Below are 22,170 nucleotides of genomic sequence, written 5' to 3' on the forward strand. Positions count from 1 at the left end.
ACTTGGGTTTCGTTCTTAGCAGCCTTGGAACTTTTCATTCTTATGGAATTCCCATTTCATTTTCCTATTTTTGTTAAGTAAATAATCACACAGTGGAATATATCATTTCTTTGTAGTTTATCTGTTAAATTTAAGAAACTTTTGTGTGTGGTGCATTTATGTGTGAGTGTGTAGGTGTGTACGTGTGTGATATGTCTAACCTGACATGCTTTGTATTTTGGGGATACATTTGTTCAAGAGCTGACATTCTTTAGCTCTCATCATCTTTTTTCTGGATGGTTGTAGTTCAGTTTGACATATTCCTGCTCTTCAAGGGTAAACACAGGCCACTTAGTTCCTTCAGACCCTGAATTTCTGTAAAAAAAAAAAAAAAAATCAAAGCAATTCTGAGGGGGAATCAAGCCTCGACCATCTGGTTATGCTTACTTTGCTCAAGCTAAGTTGGCCCAGTATTTCATAAACTTCTTAGACATATTAACTTCCTGTTTTCTGTTTTCTTAATCCCAGAGATGTATTCTGAGGCATTCCAAAAACAAATTCTGTTTCAAAGCCAAGTATAACGCTCATCCACTCTGGCCAAGGACTGATTGATGAGCGGTGGTCAAATAAATAAACAAAAGTCTCACCACCATGTTGACATAGCCTACAAAGGGTAAATAATACAGACACATTCATTTAAGATTATCCTTCATCTCACTCTCCCTACCATCATCTGTCACACCAATTCTGTTGCTGTCCTCCTTCACTACATCCATGAACCTCAGTTGAGATATTCCTTTTTTTTCTCCTGCCAGGCAGTTCAGTCTTCAATATGCTTTGTCCAATATCCATTATCCCTCTTCTGTACATGTCCTAACCATCTCAACTTTGCTTGTCTGACTTTGTCTCCAAAATGCTCAATCTGTATAGTCATCTGTTGTACTCATTTCCAGTCAATTAAAACATCTTCGGGTATACCACATCCTGCTCGGCATCCTGTCTGTTTCTTACTGCCACAGTCTCCAAACCAGACATTATAACAGGTCCTTTTCTATCTTGCTGCTGTTCTTCTTTCACAAATCACCCTGATACTTCTATCAAACTGCTCCACCCCGCCTGCACTCTCTTCTTCACCTCTCTAGTGAACTGATCATTGTGTTGGATGGTTAACCCTATGCATTTAAACTCATCTACCTTCACTTTCTCTATTCCTTGCATGTTCACCTTTCCACCTCTGATTTGATCTTACTTCTGTAGACTTTCATTCCTCTCCAGTGCATATCTCCACTTCTCCAGACTCGCTTCCCTGCTCCCTACTCACACAGCAGATCACAATTTCATCTGCATCATAGTCCAACATTATAGTTCACAGAGACTCCTGCCTACCTATCCATCACCATCACAATCAAAATGGGCAGATCCCTGATGTGATCCCACCCCAACATTGGACCCATCTGTCACCTCTACTGCATACCTCACCACTGTCTTAATGTCTTTATACATGTTATGCACCAGCATCATAAACTTCTCTTCCTGACTTCCTCATGCTGTACAAGGGTTTCTCACTTGGCACCTCATCATATAATATCTCTAGACCCACAAAGACACAGTGTAACTCCTACTTACCTTTTGTATGCATCTCCATCAACACTCCCAAAGCAAACATCACTTTGGTAGTGCTCTTTCTGGACATGAAGCCATACTGCTGATCCATGATCATCACCTCTCTTTGTAACCTAGCTTCAACAACTTTTCCTATATTTTCATGGCATGGCTTATCACCTTCATGCCCCTATGGTTACTATAATCCTGCACATTAACCTTGTTCTTGAAAATTGGTAACGGTACACTTCTTCTCCATCCCTCAGCCTTAGTCTCACTCTCCAAGATTGTGATAAACAAGTTTATTCAAAAGTCCACTACTCTCACTTTTAGACATCTTCATACCTCCACAGGTACGCCATCTAAACCAACTCCCTTTCCAATCTTCATCCTCATTATAGCTTTCCCTATTTCCTCACTGCTTTGCACTTCCCAATTTAGTGTCCTCCATTCATCCTCCCCTCTCATTTCCTATATTTATCAGCTCGTCAAAGTATACGCTCTCTTATTTTGTTTGCTCTTGTTCATGTCTATCCTTAATCACCAACATTCTGCACATCCTTTCCAGCTCGATCTCTCTGCCTAGCCAATCAATACAAGTGCTTTTCTTCTTACTTCTTGTCTTCACTCACTTCCTTTTCTTGATGTTAAAAGTCATCCTACAGACTATCATTTTATGCTTCCTAGCTGCATTCTCTCCTGCCTCCACCTTGCAGCCTGTCCTTCAGACTGTACCTTTTTCAAAAGATCTAGTCCTCCTGTATACGTCCAATATACATCACCCTATAATCCTTTTTCTTGAAGTCCATGTTCGCCACAGCCATTTCTATCTTTTTTGGGGATCCGCATCTCAGCACCTTTGAACCCTAGAAGTTTGTTATATAAAACCACCAGTATATTATCATTTTAGTGAGACTGTTTGTGACTGCATTATTGCATCTTACAAGTTCAACTTTATTACATTTTATTAGAAGTTAATTCTGAAATTATCCTTAAAAATTAGCTGTATATAAATATGAATTTATCCATAATTAAACCTAATAGCTCTCCTGAGTGAATGGAAAGGCCATGGCAGTTTTTAATTTCAATATAATAATGTGTGAATTCTAAGGAATGTGTTGAAATGAGTTAGAAGAGGGTAATCAAGTATGAGTCTGTCATATAGCTCAAAACCACAGTTATGTGATCAGTGCTAGAAACAAACAAACAAAAACCCAATAATAATATAATTATTCAGATATGTACATGATGAATACCACCCATAAAAAATAAAGCCTGACTTAATAAGAACTGCAGTCCCCTCTCCAACATCGTCAAGGCATTCCTTGCTAATGTGCTTAAGGAGTTATTAACAACTTTTCACATTCCATTCTCTACTTCACAGGTTGACCGAGGTGGTGAGGAAGAGGAAAATCATCTGTCACAATGACAAATCACTGCGCCTTGTGTACTTGGAGATGCAAGCTGTGTTTCCACACAGAGGATAGGAACTGATCTCAGAGCAGTGAAAGCAGAGCAAGTGGTAGCTTACCATGCACATTTACCATCAAAGACCAGAGGTTCATCCACAATGTGCACGCACAAACCACCAGAAAAAAAGCTGCTGGCTTTACCTATGCTCATTGCTTGTCCAAAAGAAAGGTTACAACTTCAACTGTTTCCTTAATTCATACGGTCTGGTAATGAAAAAAATCCACATTGTGGACAAGTTGTTGCAGTGGCAGTTCACGTTTAGTTATTCAGTTAGCACAGGGGTCTCCAATCCCAGTCCACGAGGTCCGGTGTCACTGCAGGTTTTAGGTGTGTCCTTGATCCACCACAGCTGATTTAAATGGATAAATTACCTTCTCAACATGTCTTGAAGTTCACCAGAGGCCTGGTAATGAACTAATCATGTGATTCAGGTGTGTTGACCCAGGGTGAGATCTAAAACCTGCAGGGACACCGGCCCTCATGGACTGGGATTGGGGACCCCTGAGTTAGCAGTAGTTTCTGCAGCAACCATGGTAACCACTATGTTGTGGGGTGTGGTTTGTGGCTCAGCTGCAGGGGAGGGGCGGAGCAGTGGGTGATGTCAGGGGAGGCTGGTCATGCCTTGACTATTTTAGTAGGTTGCCGACCTGACAGTTCTGTGTGGTGTGGAGCCATTAACGTGACTGGAAAGCTGCTCTCATTAAAGCAAAGGAAAACAGTGCAAATAAATATCGCTTGACTTGCAATGCTGTGTGCTTCGGGTCCTTCTTGTTACACAGCATTACTGAGGACAGTACGTAGATGGCCTGTGCAGGTCAGATTTTGGGAAATGCCTTTCATGTATTTTTGAAACAAAAAAAAGTCATAATAACTCAGCTTATGCAGATAAATTTAAAGCATGACTCTACTTGAATATTTCAGAACAAATGGCACTGTGTTGAGGCTATTCTGTGCTCACAGTTAACTGTCCTAGGGTGTGGTGATCCACTGATGTACTCAGAAAAAAAATGTCTGCTGTTTGTCTCCTGATTTGCCTATTCAATCTCAGATATTTTTCTACATGGCTACATTTTCTATGAGTTTTCGGATTGTGTTTTAAAGTAACTTTAAAAACAGCCTGTAAATGTAGGCCCAGGGTACACGACATATCAAACAGGCCCATACTAGGTTTACTAATTGTACAAATTGTACGCTTTTACTTGTACGTTGTACTCTTTAAAACTGTAAATGGGCATTTTAATGGAATAGTTAAATGACTTGAGCCCAATGCCCCATGTCAAAGGTGACTGCCTGTGCAGTCCATGCACTCCGGTGCAGACCCCGGACATTATTTTGAATTGGAAGACCAGTGGTAAAGGGTCACAGGGTCATCCTTCAACCTGCTCACATCGAATGATGAGATTTTCTGCATACAACTGTTTAAATGTCAAAGTTTTTTCTTCATAACAGTTCAACCCTTTATTAACATCATTGAGTTACTGAGAATTCACTGTCTGAGGGTAAATACAACAGTGCATGCAGACAAAAAAATTATGTATAACTAAAAGAGGAATACATTTTTCATCAAATACAGTGATAATTTCGATTGATGATTATGTTTCTATTGCTTTAGAAAGAGCAACTCTATCTGTAATTGTTAAGCAATTTGAATTAGGCGTGTTACCAAGTGTAATTCAAAGGGAAATCTAGGCCTGACTTTTACCATTCTTTTGTGACTTTGCGTTTACATCCTTGTTCATCTTTTTTTAATATTATTTACAGTGTGTTATACACAGTTGGATTAACAATTAACAATGCTTTACTGGGACTCTGATAAAATATATTGGCACAACAGGCACCGACACACACCACATCTCCTTTCTCTCTGGTAAATTTACATAAATAGCCCAACTTTGTAGAAGACAGGCCTCTTCAGTCCATCAGTAGGTTAAAGTTATAACCAATAAAATGAGCAGGAACAAATAATTACAGCGGAGTATAATCCCACTTGCATTATGACAAGACACCAGTTTATCTGTGGAGAAAAAAGCACAAGAACATCATGATGACGTTATTTGACAAAGAATCTTTCGCCTTTAGTTTACGTGTGTGTGTGTACTGTTAGATGTTTCTCGTTGTTTTTGTCCTTTCATTTTTCCAATAAAAAATATTTAATCATCCTGCTATGTGGTGTATGACTACACAGTAAGTTTAATTGTGGAGGTGTATCAGTATTATTCACCCTTGTGTGATCGATGCTCAGAGAAGTGATGACTGACCCTCCTCTCCTCCCACTTAGACCTCAAAACTTAGGTGAAACACAAGGGGAGCAAGACAGAATAAAACTCTCCTCCACAAGCTAAACCCCTTCCTAACAAAACCTGATGTAATGCCTCCTACTACATATAACTACAGTAATGGTTAAAAAAAAATGTACACTCTCTATCTTCTAAGGTTTTACATATTAAGATATAATAAAAATGTATCTAGTCCTTACAGGATGTTAAAATTGGGAAAATAGAAACTGAGAGAAAGAATGTAGTACACATTAGTGTCATTATTTAACAAAAACTAAGAGAAAATGCAAAAAAAAAAAAAAAAAGACTATGAAAAACTAAGAATGACACATTTTTCAATAGCTTCCAGAACCAACTTTAGAAGCAATAATGTGAGGTGATCATTTTCTACTTGACTTTATCAGCCTCTCACATTGTTGTGGATGAATTTTGGTGCACTCTTCTTTACAGTCTCACTTCAGTTCATTGGGGTTCGTTTTTTAGAATTAGCAGAGGTGAAAAAAATACAGAATTTTTTACCTAAGCAGAAGTGCAATGCAAAGAAAAAAAGTAGCTATTTTCAAACTTTAACTTCAGCTAGCAGACAAACTGTGCACATTAATAGTTTGTGTGTTTGCTGATATTTGTGAAGCTTATAAAAACTTTTGAAATTACATACCATTTAAAAAAGCATTAAAAAATGTATGCTCTCTCCTCTTCTCTAGTGCTAGCTACAGTGCTACAATTCATGACATCTGCACCAAAAGTGCAATAAAATCATTCTGACCCGATTTAACCCCCTGAGTATAGTGCTGTAAATAATGGTTAAGTTATATTTTTGGGACTTTTCATGTCTTTATATGTGACAAGCCCTTGTGATAAACACACCAATATAGCTGGCTCAATATTATTATCTCCGTTTAAGGTCAAATAAGTGTTGGTCTGCAGGCGAGGGAAGTAAAAACTTTTCTCAAACGTGTTGAACCTAAAGTAAAAATCCAGATATTTCTGAAACAATGTAAAATGTTTTCAGAAAAATGAATGTTCAAGTAACGTACCGATATCTGGATATAGTTACAAAGAATTTGTACCTCATCACTTCCCAACTCTAGAAACAAGAGACTTTCTCCTCACAACCTTTCCAAACACACCATATTTATTCAGTATTTTTCTAGTTATAGTGTCATTAACTTTAACATTTATGCTTCTAGAATCTGAGATCTATCTGCTAAGTTTTTGGAATTTCTCTGAATTTGCTGAGACATCCAACCCTGGTATGCTTGTCAACTGTCTTTAATGTTTTCCACTGGTTAATAATATCCTTATATCCCACAACAACTGTTTCTTCTAAGAGATGGCTGATGTATTTTCCTCAAATCCTCTAGACCAGCCAACTGGCAACATTTCAGCTTTTATACGCGTTCACACTTGGTGGTGACCAGTTAATCAAATGGATCTGATTAGCAACACCTGACTGTAGCTCACCCTCTTTATTCCTACAGAAGCACTTACTTTTTCAGAGACTGCTTCTGCAGTTTGACTTCATCTTTGAAAAGTAAATAATGGCACTGTGTAATGTGTATTTTTTTTTTTTTTGCTTCATCTGAGGTTATATTTAAGATTCATTTTAAGACCTGCTGAATATAAAGAAAGTATACTTTCATTTAGACTATATATAGAGTGATCTTTATATATGTGTGATGCATGTATGTGTGTGGGTGTTTGTGTATCCAACCTGACATGCTTTGGACTTTTGGGATAAATTTGCTCCAGAGCTGACATTCTTTGGCTCTCATCATTGTCTTTTCTTCTGGATGTTTATAATTCAGTGTGACATACTTCTGCTCTTCAACAGTAAACACGGGCCACTTAGCTCCCTCAAGGCCTGGATTTCTGAAACAGACAATAAATCAGTTCTAAGAATCATCAGGGTCTTCACACTAGTTGAGTGAGTGTCTGACCATCTGGTTATGCTTACCCTGTACGAGCAAAGTTGGTCCAGTGTTTCATAAACTTCTTGGTCATATTAACTTCCTCCTTTGTGTATCCCAGAGATGCATTCAGAGGCATTCCGAATACAAATTCTATCTCATACCCATGCATAGCACCCATCCACTCTGGCCAGGGATTGATTGATGAGTGGTGATCAAATAAATATACGAAAGGCTTACCACCATGTTGAGAGAGCCTGCAAAGTGTAAATAACACAGAGATATTATTATATTACAATAGGTTAGATCAAGATGGATAAAACATAACAGAAAAATAAATAAAGTGGTTTGTACAAATTTAGGAAACCACACAACAAAAATGCAGAAACATTGTTAGTGTTGTTAATTGTCATATTTATATTGGTTTCCAGTTTTCGACAATTAGTGAGGTGGCATAAACCAGTTCTATTTATCAGTGTTTTGCCAGGATTTGTTTGCAATAATCGCTAGAACATAAGAGTTGAGTCTTGTTCTTGTTCTTAGTCTCTAGATGTTGTGAGAATTGCAGTTTGTTGCAGCAGCTTCTATAGTTAAGTGTGTTTTGCGGTTTTATTCATAGTTTCTTTATATTTGTGGATAATTTTGTCTTTTTTTAAGATTTCAGTTTTTACAAACCATGGACCTTGGTCGTCTTTTTTGTAATTTTATGGTCCCCACTGTCTTTTTTACGTTTGTCATGATGAGGGGTAACTCTGAGTGGAATGGCTTTGTGTTTCTATACACTCAGGACCTGGCACTCTCACACTCAGGACCTGGTACGTTCAAAAACACAACACTGCTGCCTGTAGCCAGACCGGTCATCCTGCAGGAACTCAAAACATGACGTAATGGGTGCCAGGCCAGAGTAAGAATATAATCGAGGAGAAGGAAATATAAATCCTCCTTTCCACCGATCATCATAGGGAATGTGAGGTCTCTGACCAAAAAAGTGGATGACTGGTAAAGCATCAGAGTAATCTTCAGTATCGGGAGTGCAGTGTATTGTGCTTTACAAAGGCACCTGGACCACACCACCACAGTATCCGACTTTTTCAGTGTTTGGCTGACAAAGATGCAAAGCTGAGCAATAAGAAGAAAAGATGAAGAGATTGCAGTGTTTGTTAATAAATGGTGATAGAATCCAGGACATGTTATTTTGAAGGAATGTCTCTGCTGCCAGACATTGCACTTTTAGCTTACAGCCCTGCTCATATTATCTACGATGAGAATTCTCCTCCGCTATATTAATACGTGTTTATGTAGCAGCTGATGGGTCAGCAGCATGTGACATCACACACGGGACTTTCACTGACCTAAAGCATAGACCCCCAGAGCCTTTCATCACCATCACTGGCGGTTTCAACCATATCTGTCTAGCCTCCACTCTGCCAACTTTACAGCAGTATCTGGTGCGCAAAACATGGGAAAATAAAACTTTGGATCTTCTGCACGCAAACATGCAAGATGTATACAAAGCCACTGCCCTCGCCAACTATGTAGATCAGACCACAACCAGGTCCTGTTAACACCTCAGTATGTTCCTGCAGTTCTAAGACTTCCTGTTGCCACCAAGTCTGTGAGAAGAAGTCTGGAGTCAGGGAGCCAGTGAGACTACATACTGGGACATGCTGAATGAAAATTAGAGGATCTTCAGGTCTGGGGACAAGGACAAGTTGAGAAACCTACACCATGACCTAAAGGCAGGGCTGAGAAAGTGTAAAGATACCTACAGAGAGAAGCTGGAAACCAAACTCCAGTTGAATAATTTCAAACAATTGTAGAGAGGGATGCAGCTGATCACTGGCCTCAGTCAAAGAGATCAACAGCAGCAGGAGGGCAGCATGTATACAGTCAATGAGCTACATGTGTTTTACAACAGGCTGAGTACTGGACCTCTGTTGATCTCTTCACAAAGCACCAATCTAACTACACCACCACAGTGACTTCATCAAGGCAAAGCTGCAGGCCCTGATCGCATCAGTCCCAGGGTCCTGAAGTCTTGTGCTGCCCAGCGGTCTGCCATCCTGCCCTTCAGCCTGCCACATCTATTACAACTGTGGTCTTCTTCTTTTTGTCAGCCATAACCATGTCTGGTTGGCTGGCCAGCAGCTGCTTGTAAATGTGGAAGTCAAAGTCCCAAAGGACTTCGGCCATGTTTTTCTCCACCATGTTTACCGCCATCGGCATTGTCTCCCATCTGTAGTTGGGAACTCCTAATCCAAATACAGCACAAATGTTCCTCTATAATATAACATCCACTTGGCTATGCTGGTCACTGTCCCAGTTTGCAGCTTACATCCTGCTACTATGTGGTGGACTGTCTCTGGGGCACCATGGGACAACCTGCAACTTGGGCCCTATTGGGTGTGGTGAATCCAGTACTTAGGTCTTGTTCTTGTGCTGGCATGATTAGAGCCTCTGTGTTGTCCATTAAGCTGGCTTTTTCTAGCCAATGTGGGTGGAACCCTTCATGGACTGTGTGGAGTTTTTGTGTCTTGACATCAGTCTTATCTATCTTCTTCTGTGACCACCTTTTTATTTCAGTGTGCTATCTGACCTGGGGCATATGGATTGATACCTTTGATCTTATTCTTATCATTGTGTAAAAGAAAAAGAAATCAGTTTTAATATTACCTTGATTCTCCCCAATATAGATTTTTTTAAGCACATATGTTGCAAAGTAGAGTGATGGAAAATACATGGAAAGACATTCCTGATATATCCATAACCATTTTTCTTGTGCTTACCAGTCTCAAAACAAATATTCACACACAATCTCACCATTGCAGCACCTTTTTTTCAACATAAACTATTTCTATTTAGGAGGATAAAGTCAACATTTAAATGTATTCATTGCTTTACTACTGTTACTGTAAGATACTACTATACCATAGTATCTTAAATGAATCTCACCTTGTTTGATTTAGCATGCTACTGTATGTTCTTAAAAAACAACTCAATTCTGTCAATCAATCAAATCAATACAATTCTGAGACTTTAATTAGTCATTTTTGAGTTTATTAACTGTGACTTAAAAATATGATCAATAAGAATTGCTCATTACCTGTGAGCAAAGTCGAGCACTGGACAAATGAACATTTGATCTCCAACAAGACTACATAGAGAGTCACGGTTTTTCATCCTGTTGTCTTCATCCATCCAATCCGTGTAATGGAAAATGGCTGCATCTCTCGTGACATCACTCGCAGTATCCATTGCAAGCGGCACGCCTGCCAAGAATTCATTTCTAGTGATGAGACTCTGACCGGTGATATTAAATCCGGGGACTCCATAAACAACAAAATATGTCCCTTCATCCTTATTTAAGCCAAACATCACATCTTTCTTTGCAAAATTACCAGTACTTAGAAGTACCTGCAGAAGGAAGAGAGAAGGTTGTTTAGTGGTTTTTGTGAAGCCAGATGTTTGTTTGTTTGTTTGTCTTGTCAGTTAATTTATTTATGCATTTATACATATATATGTCCACACGCAGAAGTTGCAGCAAGCTACAGTAACAGCAGAGGGAGATATTTTATTTCACGCCAACTTGAAAATAATCAAGGGAAAGTGTTTAAGCAGACATTATTGTTAAACACAGTTCAATTCAATTCAATTCAATTCAATTTTATTTATATAGCGCCAAATCACAACAAAAGTCGCCTCAAGGCGCTTTATATTGTACAGTAGATAGCACAATAATAAATACAGAGAAAAACCCAACAATCATATGACCCCCTATGAGCAAGCACTTTGGCGACAGTGGGAAGGAAAAACTCCCTTTTAACAGGAAGAAACCTCCGGCAGAACCAGGCTCAGGGAGGGGCGGCCATCTGCTGAGACCGGTTGGGGTGAGAGAAGAAAAACAGGATAAAGACATGCTGTGGAAGAGAGACAGAGATTAATAACAGATATGATTCGATGCAGAGAGGTCTATTAACACATAGTGAGTGAGAAAGGTGACTGGAATGGAAAAACTCAATGCATCATGGGAATCCCCGGCAGCCTACGTCTATTGCAGCATAACTAAGGGAGGATTCAGGGTCACCTGGTCCAGCCCTAACTATATGCTTTAGCAAAAAGGAAAGTTTTAAGCCTAATCTTGAAAGTAGAGATAGTGTCTGTCTCCCGAATCCAAACTGGAAGCTGGTTCCACAGAAGAGGGGCCTGAAAACTGAAGGCTCTGCCTCCCATTCTACTTTTAAATACTCTAGGAACAACAAGTAAGCCTGCAGTGTGAGAGCGAAGTGCTCTAATAGGGTGATATGGTACTACAAGGTCATTAAGATAAGATGGGGCCTGATTATTTAAGACCTTGTATGTGAGGAGCAGGATTTTGAATTCAATTCTGGATTTAACAGGAAGCCAATGAAGGAAGCCAAAACAGGAGAAATATGTTCTCTTTTCTAGTCCCTGTCAGGACTCTTGCTGCAGCATTTTGGATTAGCTGAAGGCTTTTCAGTGAGTTTTAGGACATCCTGATAATAAAGAATTACAGTAGTCCAGCCTGGAAGTAATAAATGCATGAACTAGTTTTTCAGCATCACTCTGAGACAGGATATTTCTAATTTTAGAGATGTTGCGCAAAATGGAAGAAAGCAGTCTTACATATTTGTTTAATATGTGCATTGAAGGACATGTCCTGGTCAAAAATGACTCAAGGTTCCTCACAGCATTACTGGAGGCCAAGGTAATGCCATCCAGAGTAAGAATCTGGTTAGATACCATATTTCTAAGATTTTCAGGGCCGAGTACAATAACCTCAGTTTTATCTGAATTAAGAAGCAGAAAGTTAGCAGCCATCCAGGTCTTTATGTCTTTAAGACATTCCTGCAGTTTAACTAATTGGTGTGTGTTACCTGGCTTCATGGATAGATAGAGCTGCGTGTCATCTGCATAGCAGTGAAAATTTATGCTATGTCTTCTAATGATGCTGCCTAAGGGAAGCATGTATAATGTAAATAGAATTGGTCCTAGCACTGAACCCTGTGGAACACCATAATTGACCTTAGTGGGTGAAGAGGACTCTCCATTTACTTGAACAAATTGGAGTCTATTAGATAGATATGATACAAACCACTGCAGTGCAGTACCTGTAATACCTACAGCATGTTCTAATCGCTCTAATAGGATATTATGGTCAACAGTATCGAACGCAGCACTAAGGCCTAGCAGGACAAGCACAGAGATGAGTCCACTGTCAGAGGCCATAAGAAGATCATTTGTAACCTTCACTAAAGCTGTTTCTGTGCTGTGATGAGCTCTGAAACCTGACTGAAACTCTTCAAATAAGCCATTCCTCTGCAGATGATCTGTTAGCTGTTTGACAACTACTCTTTCAAGGATTTTTGATATGAAAGGAAGGTTGGAGATTGGCCTATAATTAGCTAAGACAGCTGGGTCTAGAGATGGCTTTTTAAGTAAAGGTTTAACTACAGCCACCTTGAAGGCCTGTGGTACATAGCCGATTATTAGAGATAGGTTGATCATACTTAAGATCGAAGAATTAATTAATGGCAGGACTTCTTTGAGCAGTTTTGTAGGAATGGGGTCTAAAAGACACGTTGATGGTTTGGAGGAATTAATTATTGAAGTTAACTCAGAAAGATCAATTGGAGAAAAAGAGTTTAACTTAACATCGATGGTATTAAAAGTAGCTGTAGATAATATTACATCTGTGGGATGATTATTGGTAATTTTTCTCTAATGATAAAAATTTTATTTGTGAAGAAGTTCATGAAGTCATTACTAGTTAACGTTAAAGGGATTGTTGGCTCAGTAGAGCTCTGACTTTTGTCAGCCTGGCTACAGTGCTGAAGAGAAACCTGGGGTTGTTCTTATTTTCTTCAATCAGTGACGAATAGTAAGATGTTCTGGCTTTGCGGAGGGCTTTCTTATAAAGTAGCAAACTATTTCTCCAGGCTAAATGATGATCCTCTAAATTTGTGACACGCCATTTCCTCTCCAGCTTACGAGTTATCTGCTTTAGGCTACGTGTTTGAGAATTATACCACGGAGTCAGGTACTTGGATTTGAGGCCTTAGTTTTCACAGGAGCTACAGTATCCAGAGTCGTGCGTAGTGAGGAGGTAAAATTATTAACAAGATAATCGACCTCTGTTGGAGTAGCGTTCAGATAGCTGCTCTGCTCTATGTTGGTACAGGGCATTGAAGATGATAACAGTGGGTGGATTATATTCTTAAACTTAGTTACAGCACTTTCAGAAAGACATCTACTTTGATAAAGTCTACTCTCCGCTGCTGTGTAATCAATTATTGTAAATGTAAATGTTATCAGGAAATGATCAGACAGCAGAGGGTTTTCAGGAAACACTGTTAAATGTTCAGTTTCTATGCCATATGTTAAAACAAGATCTAGAGTGTGATTAAAGTGGTGGGTGGGTTCTTTTACATTTTGAGAGAAGCCAATTGAGTCTAATAACAGATTAAATGCGATGTTGAGGCTGTCATTTTAGCATCTACATGGATGTTAAAATCACCCACAATAATTATTTTATCTGAGCTGAGCACTAAATCAGATAAAAGTCTGAGAAATCAGAGAGAAACTCTGTGTAAGGCCCAGGTGGACGATAGATGATAACAAGTAAGACTGGTTTCTGAGTTTTACAGCTGGGGTGGACAAGGCTAAGCATCAGGCTTTCAAATGAATTAAAAGTCTGTCTTGGTCTTTCGTTAATTAATAGACTGGTGTGAAAAATTGCTGCCACACCGCCCCCTCGGCCTGTGCTTCGAGATTTCTGGTAGTTAGAATAACTCGGGGTGTTGATTCATTTAAACTAACATACTCATCCTGCTGCAACCAGGTTTCTGTAAGGCAGAGTAAATCGATTTGTTGATCAATTATTAAGTCATGTACTAACAGAGACTTGGAGGAGAGAGACCTAATATTTAATAATCCACATTTCACTGTTTTACTCTTTGGTTCAAATGTGGATACTGTATTGTTCTTTCTTTGTGATTTTTATGTTTAAGTTGTTTATTGCTGGTTTTAGTTTGTTTTTGTCTTTTGGGAGCTGACACAGTCTCAATGGAGATGGGTTTTGGGGGTAGTAGGAGGAGAGAAGCTGCAGAGAGGCGTGTAAGACTGCAACTCTGCTTCCTGGTCCCAACTCTGGATAGTCATATTTTGGGGGTTTAATAAATTGGTCCATATTTCTAGAAATGAGAGCTGCTCCATCCAAAGTGGGATGGATGCCGTCTCTCCTAACAAGACCAGGTTTCCTCCAGAAGGTTTGCCAATTATCTATGAAGCCCACATCGTTTCTGGGACACCACTCAGACAGCCAGCAATTTAAGGAGAACATGCGGCTAAACATGTCACTCCTGGTCTGATTGGGGAGGGGACCAGAGAAAACTACAGAGTCCGACATTGTTTTGGCAAAGTTACACACCGATTCAATATTGATTTTAGTGACCTCCGATTAGGCGTAACCGGGTGTCATTACTGCCGACGTGAATTATGATCTTACTGTATTTACGTTTACCCTTAGCCAGCAGTTTTAAATTTCCTTCAATGTCGCCTGCTCTGGCCCCTGGAAGACAATTGACTATGGTTGCCGGTGTCTCTAGCTTCACATGTCTGAGAACAGAATCACCAATTACCAGAGTTTGACCCCGGCGGTGTGTCGCCGAGTGGGGAAAAACAGTTGAGACACATGAACAGGTTGGTGGTGTACCTGGGGCTTCAGTTTAAGACTATGCTTCCTCCTCACCGTCACCCAGCCGCCTCTTTCCCCAGCTGCTTGGGGTCTGCTGGGGAACAGCTAGCGGGCCCACGCTATCTTCGGCTGCACCAGCTACAGGGGCCTGGCTAGCTACGGGTGAATGAAGGGTGCGGCCGAGTCTCCAATTCAGTAATCCTGGCCTCCAGAGCTGCAAATATGCTGCTACATTTGTTACAGGTATCATTACTGCTAAAGGAGGCCGAGGAGTAACTAAACATCTGACACAATGAGCAGGAAAGTGCAGGAGGGACAGGTGAAGTAGCCATGGTGCTAACGAGTCGGCTACGAGCTAAGCTAGCGAAACAGTAAAGAGACAGTGAGTGAATACTTTGGCTATAAATTAGGTAGTGAGTACACAGAAAGGGTGATTCAGATGAAGCACGTTAAGATTATATTATGAAAAAGGGATGTATCAAAAGATTTAAATTAAATTGCTAAGCAGAAAAGCTACTCAGAAACACCACTGTGTTTGAGCAGGAACAGGAAGTGATACTCTACCACAAAGCGAGCGAACACCAAGTGACAGCGCCACACACACAGTCACACACATATACTACTACTCCTCTTCAAATAAAGAAAAAAAAAAAAAAACCTGAGAAAGCAGAAATCTGAGGGAGGTGGACACAGGTTTTCTGTGCTGGAGCAGCAGGAATAAGGAAAACTAAATATTCTGGGGGAGGGGAACTGACGGGAGAGGATGGAAAGCCGAGCTTGGATCGCCAGTGTAACTCTGGCACCCGGGCATAAAAGATGTCCATGGCTGTCAGTTACATATATATACATATTATCCACCCAGCTTAATCATTTCTGATAATTAACAACTCTGGAATGTACTTCATATTATCTCCCCTGCTGGTAATGCAACTTCTGCATGCGTTGCCATTTCACGTTTTGGAGAGGCAAAGCCTGAAATAGACTAGCATGTCTAGTTGTCTAGTACATGCTTTGCTGTGATAATGGGTTGTATACTGTATAATATACAAGGGCATAATAAAAATTATGAGGTCATTTGTAGGTCCCTCTATTAAAGGAGAAGTTTTGTCAGTTTGCTAGTCTGGAGCATTCAAGTATGTGTTGACACAATGCCAGAAAAGATATTAGCCATGATTACAAGGAATCAATTGTTTCTGCCCATCAGTCTGGGAAGGCCATTTCCAAACAATGTGATGTCCATGATTCTTAAGTGATGAGTCCAAGATTAGACCACATAATGATCAGAGAAATTATAAAAAGCAAAATAGCTAAAACAGTCCTCAGCTAGCATGTTAAATACTAAAATTCATAACAGTACAACTAGAAAAAGACTTAACAATTATAGTTTGTTAGGAAAGGTTGCCAGGAGAAATTCTCTCTCAAAAATGAACATGACAGCATGGCTTAGGTTGCAAAGTTGCAACTGAAGAAGTCACAAAACTTCTGAAACAATGTCCTTTAGACAGACAGGACCAATGTGGAGATGGGGTTGTGATAGTAGGCTCAAATGTGAAGCAGTCTCCCTAACAGCTTAACCTTAGGCAAAACTGGGTCATGCAACGGGACAACCCAGGGACACCAGCAAATCTACAACAGAATGAAAAAAAAAAAGTCCAGACCTTAAAGTGTTTGTGGTGGGATGTCAAGAGACTTGTTCATAAGCAAATATCCATTAACCTCAATGAACTGAAGCAACATTGTAAAGAAGAGTGGGCCAAAAGTGAGGAAGAGTGATGAAGTCGTACATAAAGCAGTTACATTTAACTTGGTTTTTAATAACTAAAAAATCACTCGGTGCAAGATGCCATGTACTGTAGTTCATCTAAGGTTGTATTTTATTTATTTTAAAATCTGGTAAGAACCAGATAATTGTGATTTTTTTTTCATGTAGAACCTTAAAATTAAAAAGGGTATACTTCCCTTTGATAGTATAAATAAAAATTTGGTTGCATCCAACTTTTTCCTTAAACCAGTGTTTCCCAACCTTTTGGAGCAACGGCACATATTTCACATTATGAAAATCACACGGCACACCACCAAACAAAAATGTCACAGAAAGCATATTGATATTTTTTCCCCGCGCACTAGATATAGGAGAATTGGCTCATCTGGATCGGAAGTTTTTTTCAGGATCCAGGTCAGATTGACTACTTTTTCTTTTCAAATATTTATCTATTGCTATTATGTGCTGCGTTGTCTCACTCACAGCATGACTATTATGTCATTTATTCTTCGTCTTCTACAATTTTACTGTCAGTTGGCAACCAATTTAATTAGAGCAGATAGTTGTATTGCCCTCTATTTGAAGAGAATGTAATTGTTCTGCCCGTTACTCAGGTGGAACCAGATAATCATCCACGGCACACCTGATCATTTCTCACAGCAAACCCATGTGCCGTGGCACAGTGGTTGGGAAACACTGCCTTAAACCCATCATAACTGAACTTATTTTAAGTATGAATTGCACTTATTGGAGATGCTTGATGTAGCGAAAAAATATTTCTTAAAGAAAGTCAACCAAATGCCAAATATGGGTACTCACGTCAACTGCATCTGGTAAGAAGTTCCCATCAACATGAGGCGTAAAGGGAAGACTTAATAGTGATGGTGGAGTGAGAACCTCAAATTGCTTGGTTGAGATTTTTTGAGGATCAGCCTGCTGCAGACAAGCTTCTAGAGGAGCTGCAGGAGATGAGGGACAATCCAACAGTTTTGCTAGCATAAGAGACCTAAATATTGAAAAAGAAAAAAAAAATAAGGGAGAACTCATAGAACCAAACTTTTATATCTGGCTTTAATTATGTAGATCAATGCAATATGATCTCATAGACAGTATGAACGACAAATGTAGATTTTGGAACTGAATATTGAAGTCAAAAATCATGTTTTTTTTGTAGTAGATAAATATATATAACTGAATGAAAATATATATACACACACATTATTATTTGTTTATTTTTACTGTGATCAAAGCCTTTTTTGACAAAAATTAATATATGTTTTTATCTATTACAAAGCCACAGTGTTCTTGTTAGTCTGTTAATCTGATTGCTAAGAATTGTTAAAACTAAACGTGTCTGTATACAGACAGACTACTGTGTGTAAGTATCTTCAAATTTGGCAGATCCTTGTAAACTTAGCTGCAGCCTGGGACAACAGCCAAGCCCTCACTCTAGTAGGATATTTTTAACTGTGTGGGATCACCACAGCCATTGACCCGAAGCACAAAACTAAACACCTCGATACCTGGTTAGTATAAAACTGCAATGAAAAACACCATTGGTGTGCTAGCCAACACTTCAAAATTAGCTATAGCCACTGCTTTGTATTCTTTTTACACTAAACTCTGGAGGGTAGTATCAGTAATAATATCAGAATATCCAGATGTATTAATATTTGTAAGTAATATCAGTTTCAGTATTGGTATTGATAAAATTCTAACGATACCTATATGGACAGAGGATGAGTGAAAATGTCGACCTACTGTTGGAGCTAAAGGCAAAGTCATCAGGTTTCAGCCTCTCGGAATCTTCAGACTTTTTAATACACTTGGCATTTTGTCAGTCTAGATACAAGGGTTAAGTCAACCAAGTTGGCTCAAGGCAAAGATGGTAAAAAAACATGTACACTACCTGTCCCAGGCCTCAGTCTGACTAATTGTGGCCCAGTATGCATTGGGAGAGCCACTCTGCATCACAGCCCTTTGAAAAAGATCCTGGCTGCCCGGCGAGAGCAGCTGGAAGCCAACAGATGCAGATCCAGCACTTTCTCCGAACAGAGTAACCTGGAAACAATGCCAAATTAAAATTGTTTCAACATGTGAAAAACTTTTCTAGAATTAAGGAATTTACCTTAGAAGGATCACCACCAAAAGCTGCAATATTATTTGCAACCCATTTAAGAGCCAAGCGCTGGTCCAAAAGGCCTGCATTACCCGGGATATTTGTGTTGTCGGGAAGAGACAGGAAACCAAATGCTCCCAATCTGTTATTGATGACCACAACAATAAGGCATACTGACAATGTATGACCGAAGCTAAATCACAATATCGCTTACTCTTATTATTCTAAAAAGAATATCAACCAGATTTGTCATACTCAATTTTATTTTCTTGTATAAGTGTAGAGTTTCTAGTTACATATAATAACTATATTTAAATACTATTAGTATTTATTACATCTTACCTGTAATTCATTGATACCACAACAACACTTTCAGATTTACTCAGGAAACGGCCATCGTAAATGTCCAGTGATGATGTTCCTGAGATGAACGCACCACCATGAATCCAGACAAAGACAGGGGCAAGTGGTGCAGGCTGCGTTTTGTTGAAACGTGGCGACCAGACATTTAGGTACAGACAGTCCTCACTCAGAGGAGTGTTTGGGTTCCACATTTCTATACCTTTGAACCCTGGAAAGAATTTTGTTAGATAACAACAGTAGTATAATTATATAATTTTAAAGAGCCTGATGGGGACAACATTACTGCAATCTACAAGTCCAAATGAAATTATTCATCGGTCCATTTCACTTTATTAGCGTGAAGAAAAATTAACCTGAATTTATCATTAATGTACTGTGTACAGTTGTATGGTTGTTTTTACCTAGAATGAGAATCACTGACAACAACCTGATAACAGCGAGTTAGGTTAATTTCTATCTCTGATGTCATATCTAAATGAAGTGAGTGTGCTTATTACATCGACATATGTCTGGTATCCGTTGCTGTAGTCCAACAATCTGCGACAGGTGGCTGCATCTATAAATACAGCCAGCCCAATCACAGTAATTCGCTTGAGTGAGGGGAAAGGCTTTTGAAAAATTTGACTTGTGCATTTGTGTTAAGGAATATATGAAAGTGTAATGTGTAAGAGACACTTCACACTCTTTATCAGTCTAGAAAACAACAATACAAAAAAAAATTGCCAAGATTTACTTTTGCAATTAAAAAAAGTGTTTAGTTGGGAAAGGGAAGGCATACACTACGGATGAGATCGTGTTTCCTAACTGCCACTCCCCACTAAAACACTACTCTGAAATGAATACAGTGCAAAAAAACCTCTGCATCACAAAACTGTCCGAGAGCAAAATGCTGCCCTTTATAAGTTAGCATTTAAGTAACATAAAATGGTTTTTAAAAAACAATCTTAAGTGGATTGCAATCCTAACTCTCTCTCTCTACATGCATTTTTCACCACATGACAAAAAAAAAATGAAGATTACTTATCAGTCAAACAAGTGATGAATTAGTGCTATCGGGTATGATAAATATTCTTCCTTTGATTTACCCTCAAATGCAGGTTTTATTTTGAAATAAATTATAAAATAATATTACTCATTTCTTTATAGTAATGTAACTCTCTTCTCTGGTTATTATTTAGATAAAACAAGTGTACATAACATATAAATAACAATAATGTGAAATATATTGAAAATATTTATTTAAAACTATGTTTGGATTTTGTTTAGTCCTTTGAATATTTCATATTATGTAGTGACTATATGTATGTAAGTGTACAGATATGCACTGTCCATTATACAGTCTGTGCATGCATTGTGCCCAGTTGTGTTAACATGAGTCCTACCAGGAAAGGCTGGATCAGGGATTTGGTAGCAGGAATTTGGAAATTTGGTAGCATCCTTCACACCATCCCATTTCTCTACTGGCTCTGGCACTCGGAATCTTAATTTCCCAACAGGTGGTTTTCCATAGGGAATTCCAAGAAAGGCTCTAACATCCGAACCCAGCACAGAAAGCAGTTTCCCTTGAATTTTCCCATCGCTAGTACTGATCACAAGGTCATCTTGAGTGCCAAGTGATAATGTCAGAAAATTAAGCAATATAACAAGAAGTACAGACTTTGTGTTTGCAGCCATGGAAAATTCTGAGGATAGAAAAATAAAGGCATATTACATTCAAGTATTTCACATAATACAAACAAATGCTAATACAAAAACAATATGACCCTAACTTTAACTTTAACTTTTAGGTTTAGCTTTTTAGGTACAATATGCATTGTAGTATAAGTAAGACTCTGTAGACAATAAGATAATAATAATAAAAAAAAAAACTTATGCAGATAAACACAAGAGCATTCGGGATACTATTGAAAGTCAATCAAGCATGCCTCTGTTAACTAAAATAGCTTGTCTTCAGGTCATAGAAAGTTTAGGGTGGGTCGATGTGCGTGGATATATTGCAGAGAGACCGTGTGTGTGTGTGTGTGTGTGTGTGTGTGTGTGTGTGTGTGTGTGTGTGTGTGTGTGTGTGTGTGTGTGTGTGTGTGTGAAAGAGAGAGAAAGAGAGAGAGAAAGAGAGGGAGAGCGAGAGAGAGGATCATTCCCGCTATCAGAGTGTCACTTTAAAAGCGTCTGTAATCCTCGGATATTCACAAATACTGAAGCTGTTGGCGAATATAAAAACGGCAAGTAACTGCACGCGCGCAGATCATGTGTGAAGCCGCCTTACTTCGAAAAGGCACAGACTAAGCGAGGTTAGAGTGAAAATCGCGCACAGCTGGTTCGATGCGCGCAATGGGGACACAAGCGCTCATGCAGAGATTATTATAAATGACTGCAAGAATTAAATCCGCCAGTGCCAGTTTATAAAAGCTTTAGTGATGTCTTACCTTATCAGCTAGCAGTTTGTGTCTGTCTGGAGTGAGTGAGGAGGGCACAGCACTGATGGGATGAAAACATGGACAACTTCTGTCCAGTGTTCCCTGGGCCGGCCCAGTGCACCACCCACCTACTACTACTGCTGCTGTAGATACGCTTATGATTACTTTTATATAATACAACACAGTAATACCTGTCCCTGAATACAATTAATAATGGTAACAGCCAAAAACATTGCCACCCATAATCATAATATGAATGATAATAAAGACTGAGTAAAGAGCCAAATTTTGTGAATAAAGTCTGCAGTTTTATTAAAGTGAGTTTAAAAAAAAAATACATTTTGAACTGAAGAGGAAACTGAATGTTTGATTTCCAGTATTATGATAAATGATTGTAACAGATTGTGAATGCTGGTGTGATATTAATGTATAAAATGCACTCTTGCTATAGCATTGTTCTCTTGAGACAGAAGTGAAAATAAGTAAATAAATAAATATTATTTTTTATTTATTTATTTATTATTTACAACAATTTATTTACACACACACGTATAT

The 22,170-nt window shown here is 38.9% G+C and overlaps 1 protein-coding gene across 1 annotated transcript; it reads right to left on the bottom strand.

The window, feature by feature from the left end:
- Positions 1-4,472: 4,472 nt before the first annotated feature.
- Positions 4,473-21,765, bottom strand: LOC116330372 (cholinesterase-like). Its single transcript, XM_031752672.2, has 10 exons — positions 21,625-21,765; positions 20,581-20,880; positions 19,178-19,406; positions 18,845-18,977; positions 18,626-18,777; positions 17,536-17,722; positions 10,344-10,654; positions 7,288-7,497; positions 7,045-7,202; positions 4,473-5,068 (listed from the first exon to the last, which is right to left on the bottom strand). Exons 2-10 carry the CDS (start codon positions 20,870-20,872, stop codon positions 4,974-4,976), a joined length of 1,767 nt encoding a protein of 588 aa, XP_031608532.1. The 5' UTR covers positions 20,873-20,880; positions 21,625-21,765; the 3' UTR covers positions 4,473-4,973.
- Between the last annotated feature and the right edge of the window lie 405 nt (positions 21,766-22,170).

The sequence above is a fragment of the Oreochromis aureus genome, linkage group 14, assembly GCF_013358895.1.
Source record: "Oreochromis aureus strain Israel breed Guangdong linkage group 14, ZZ_aureus, whole genome shotgun sequence".
In the NCBI taxonomy this organism is placed as follows: domain Eukaryota; kingdom Metazoa; phylum Chordata; class Actinopteri; order Cichliformes; family Cichlidae; genus Oreochromis; species Oreochromis aureus.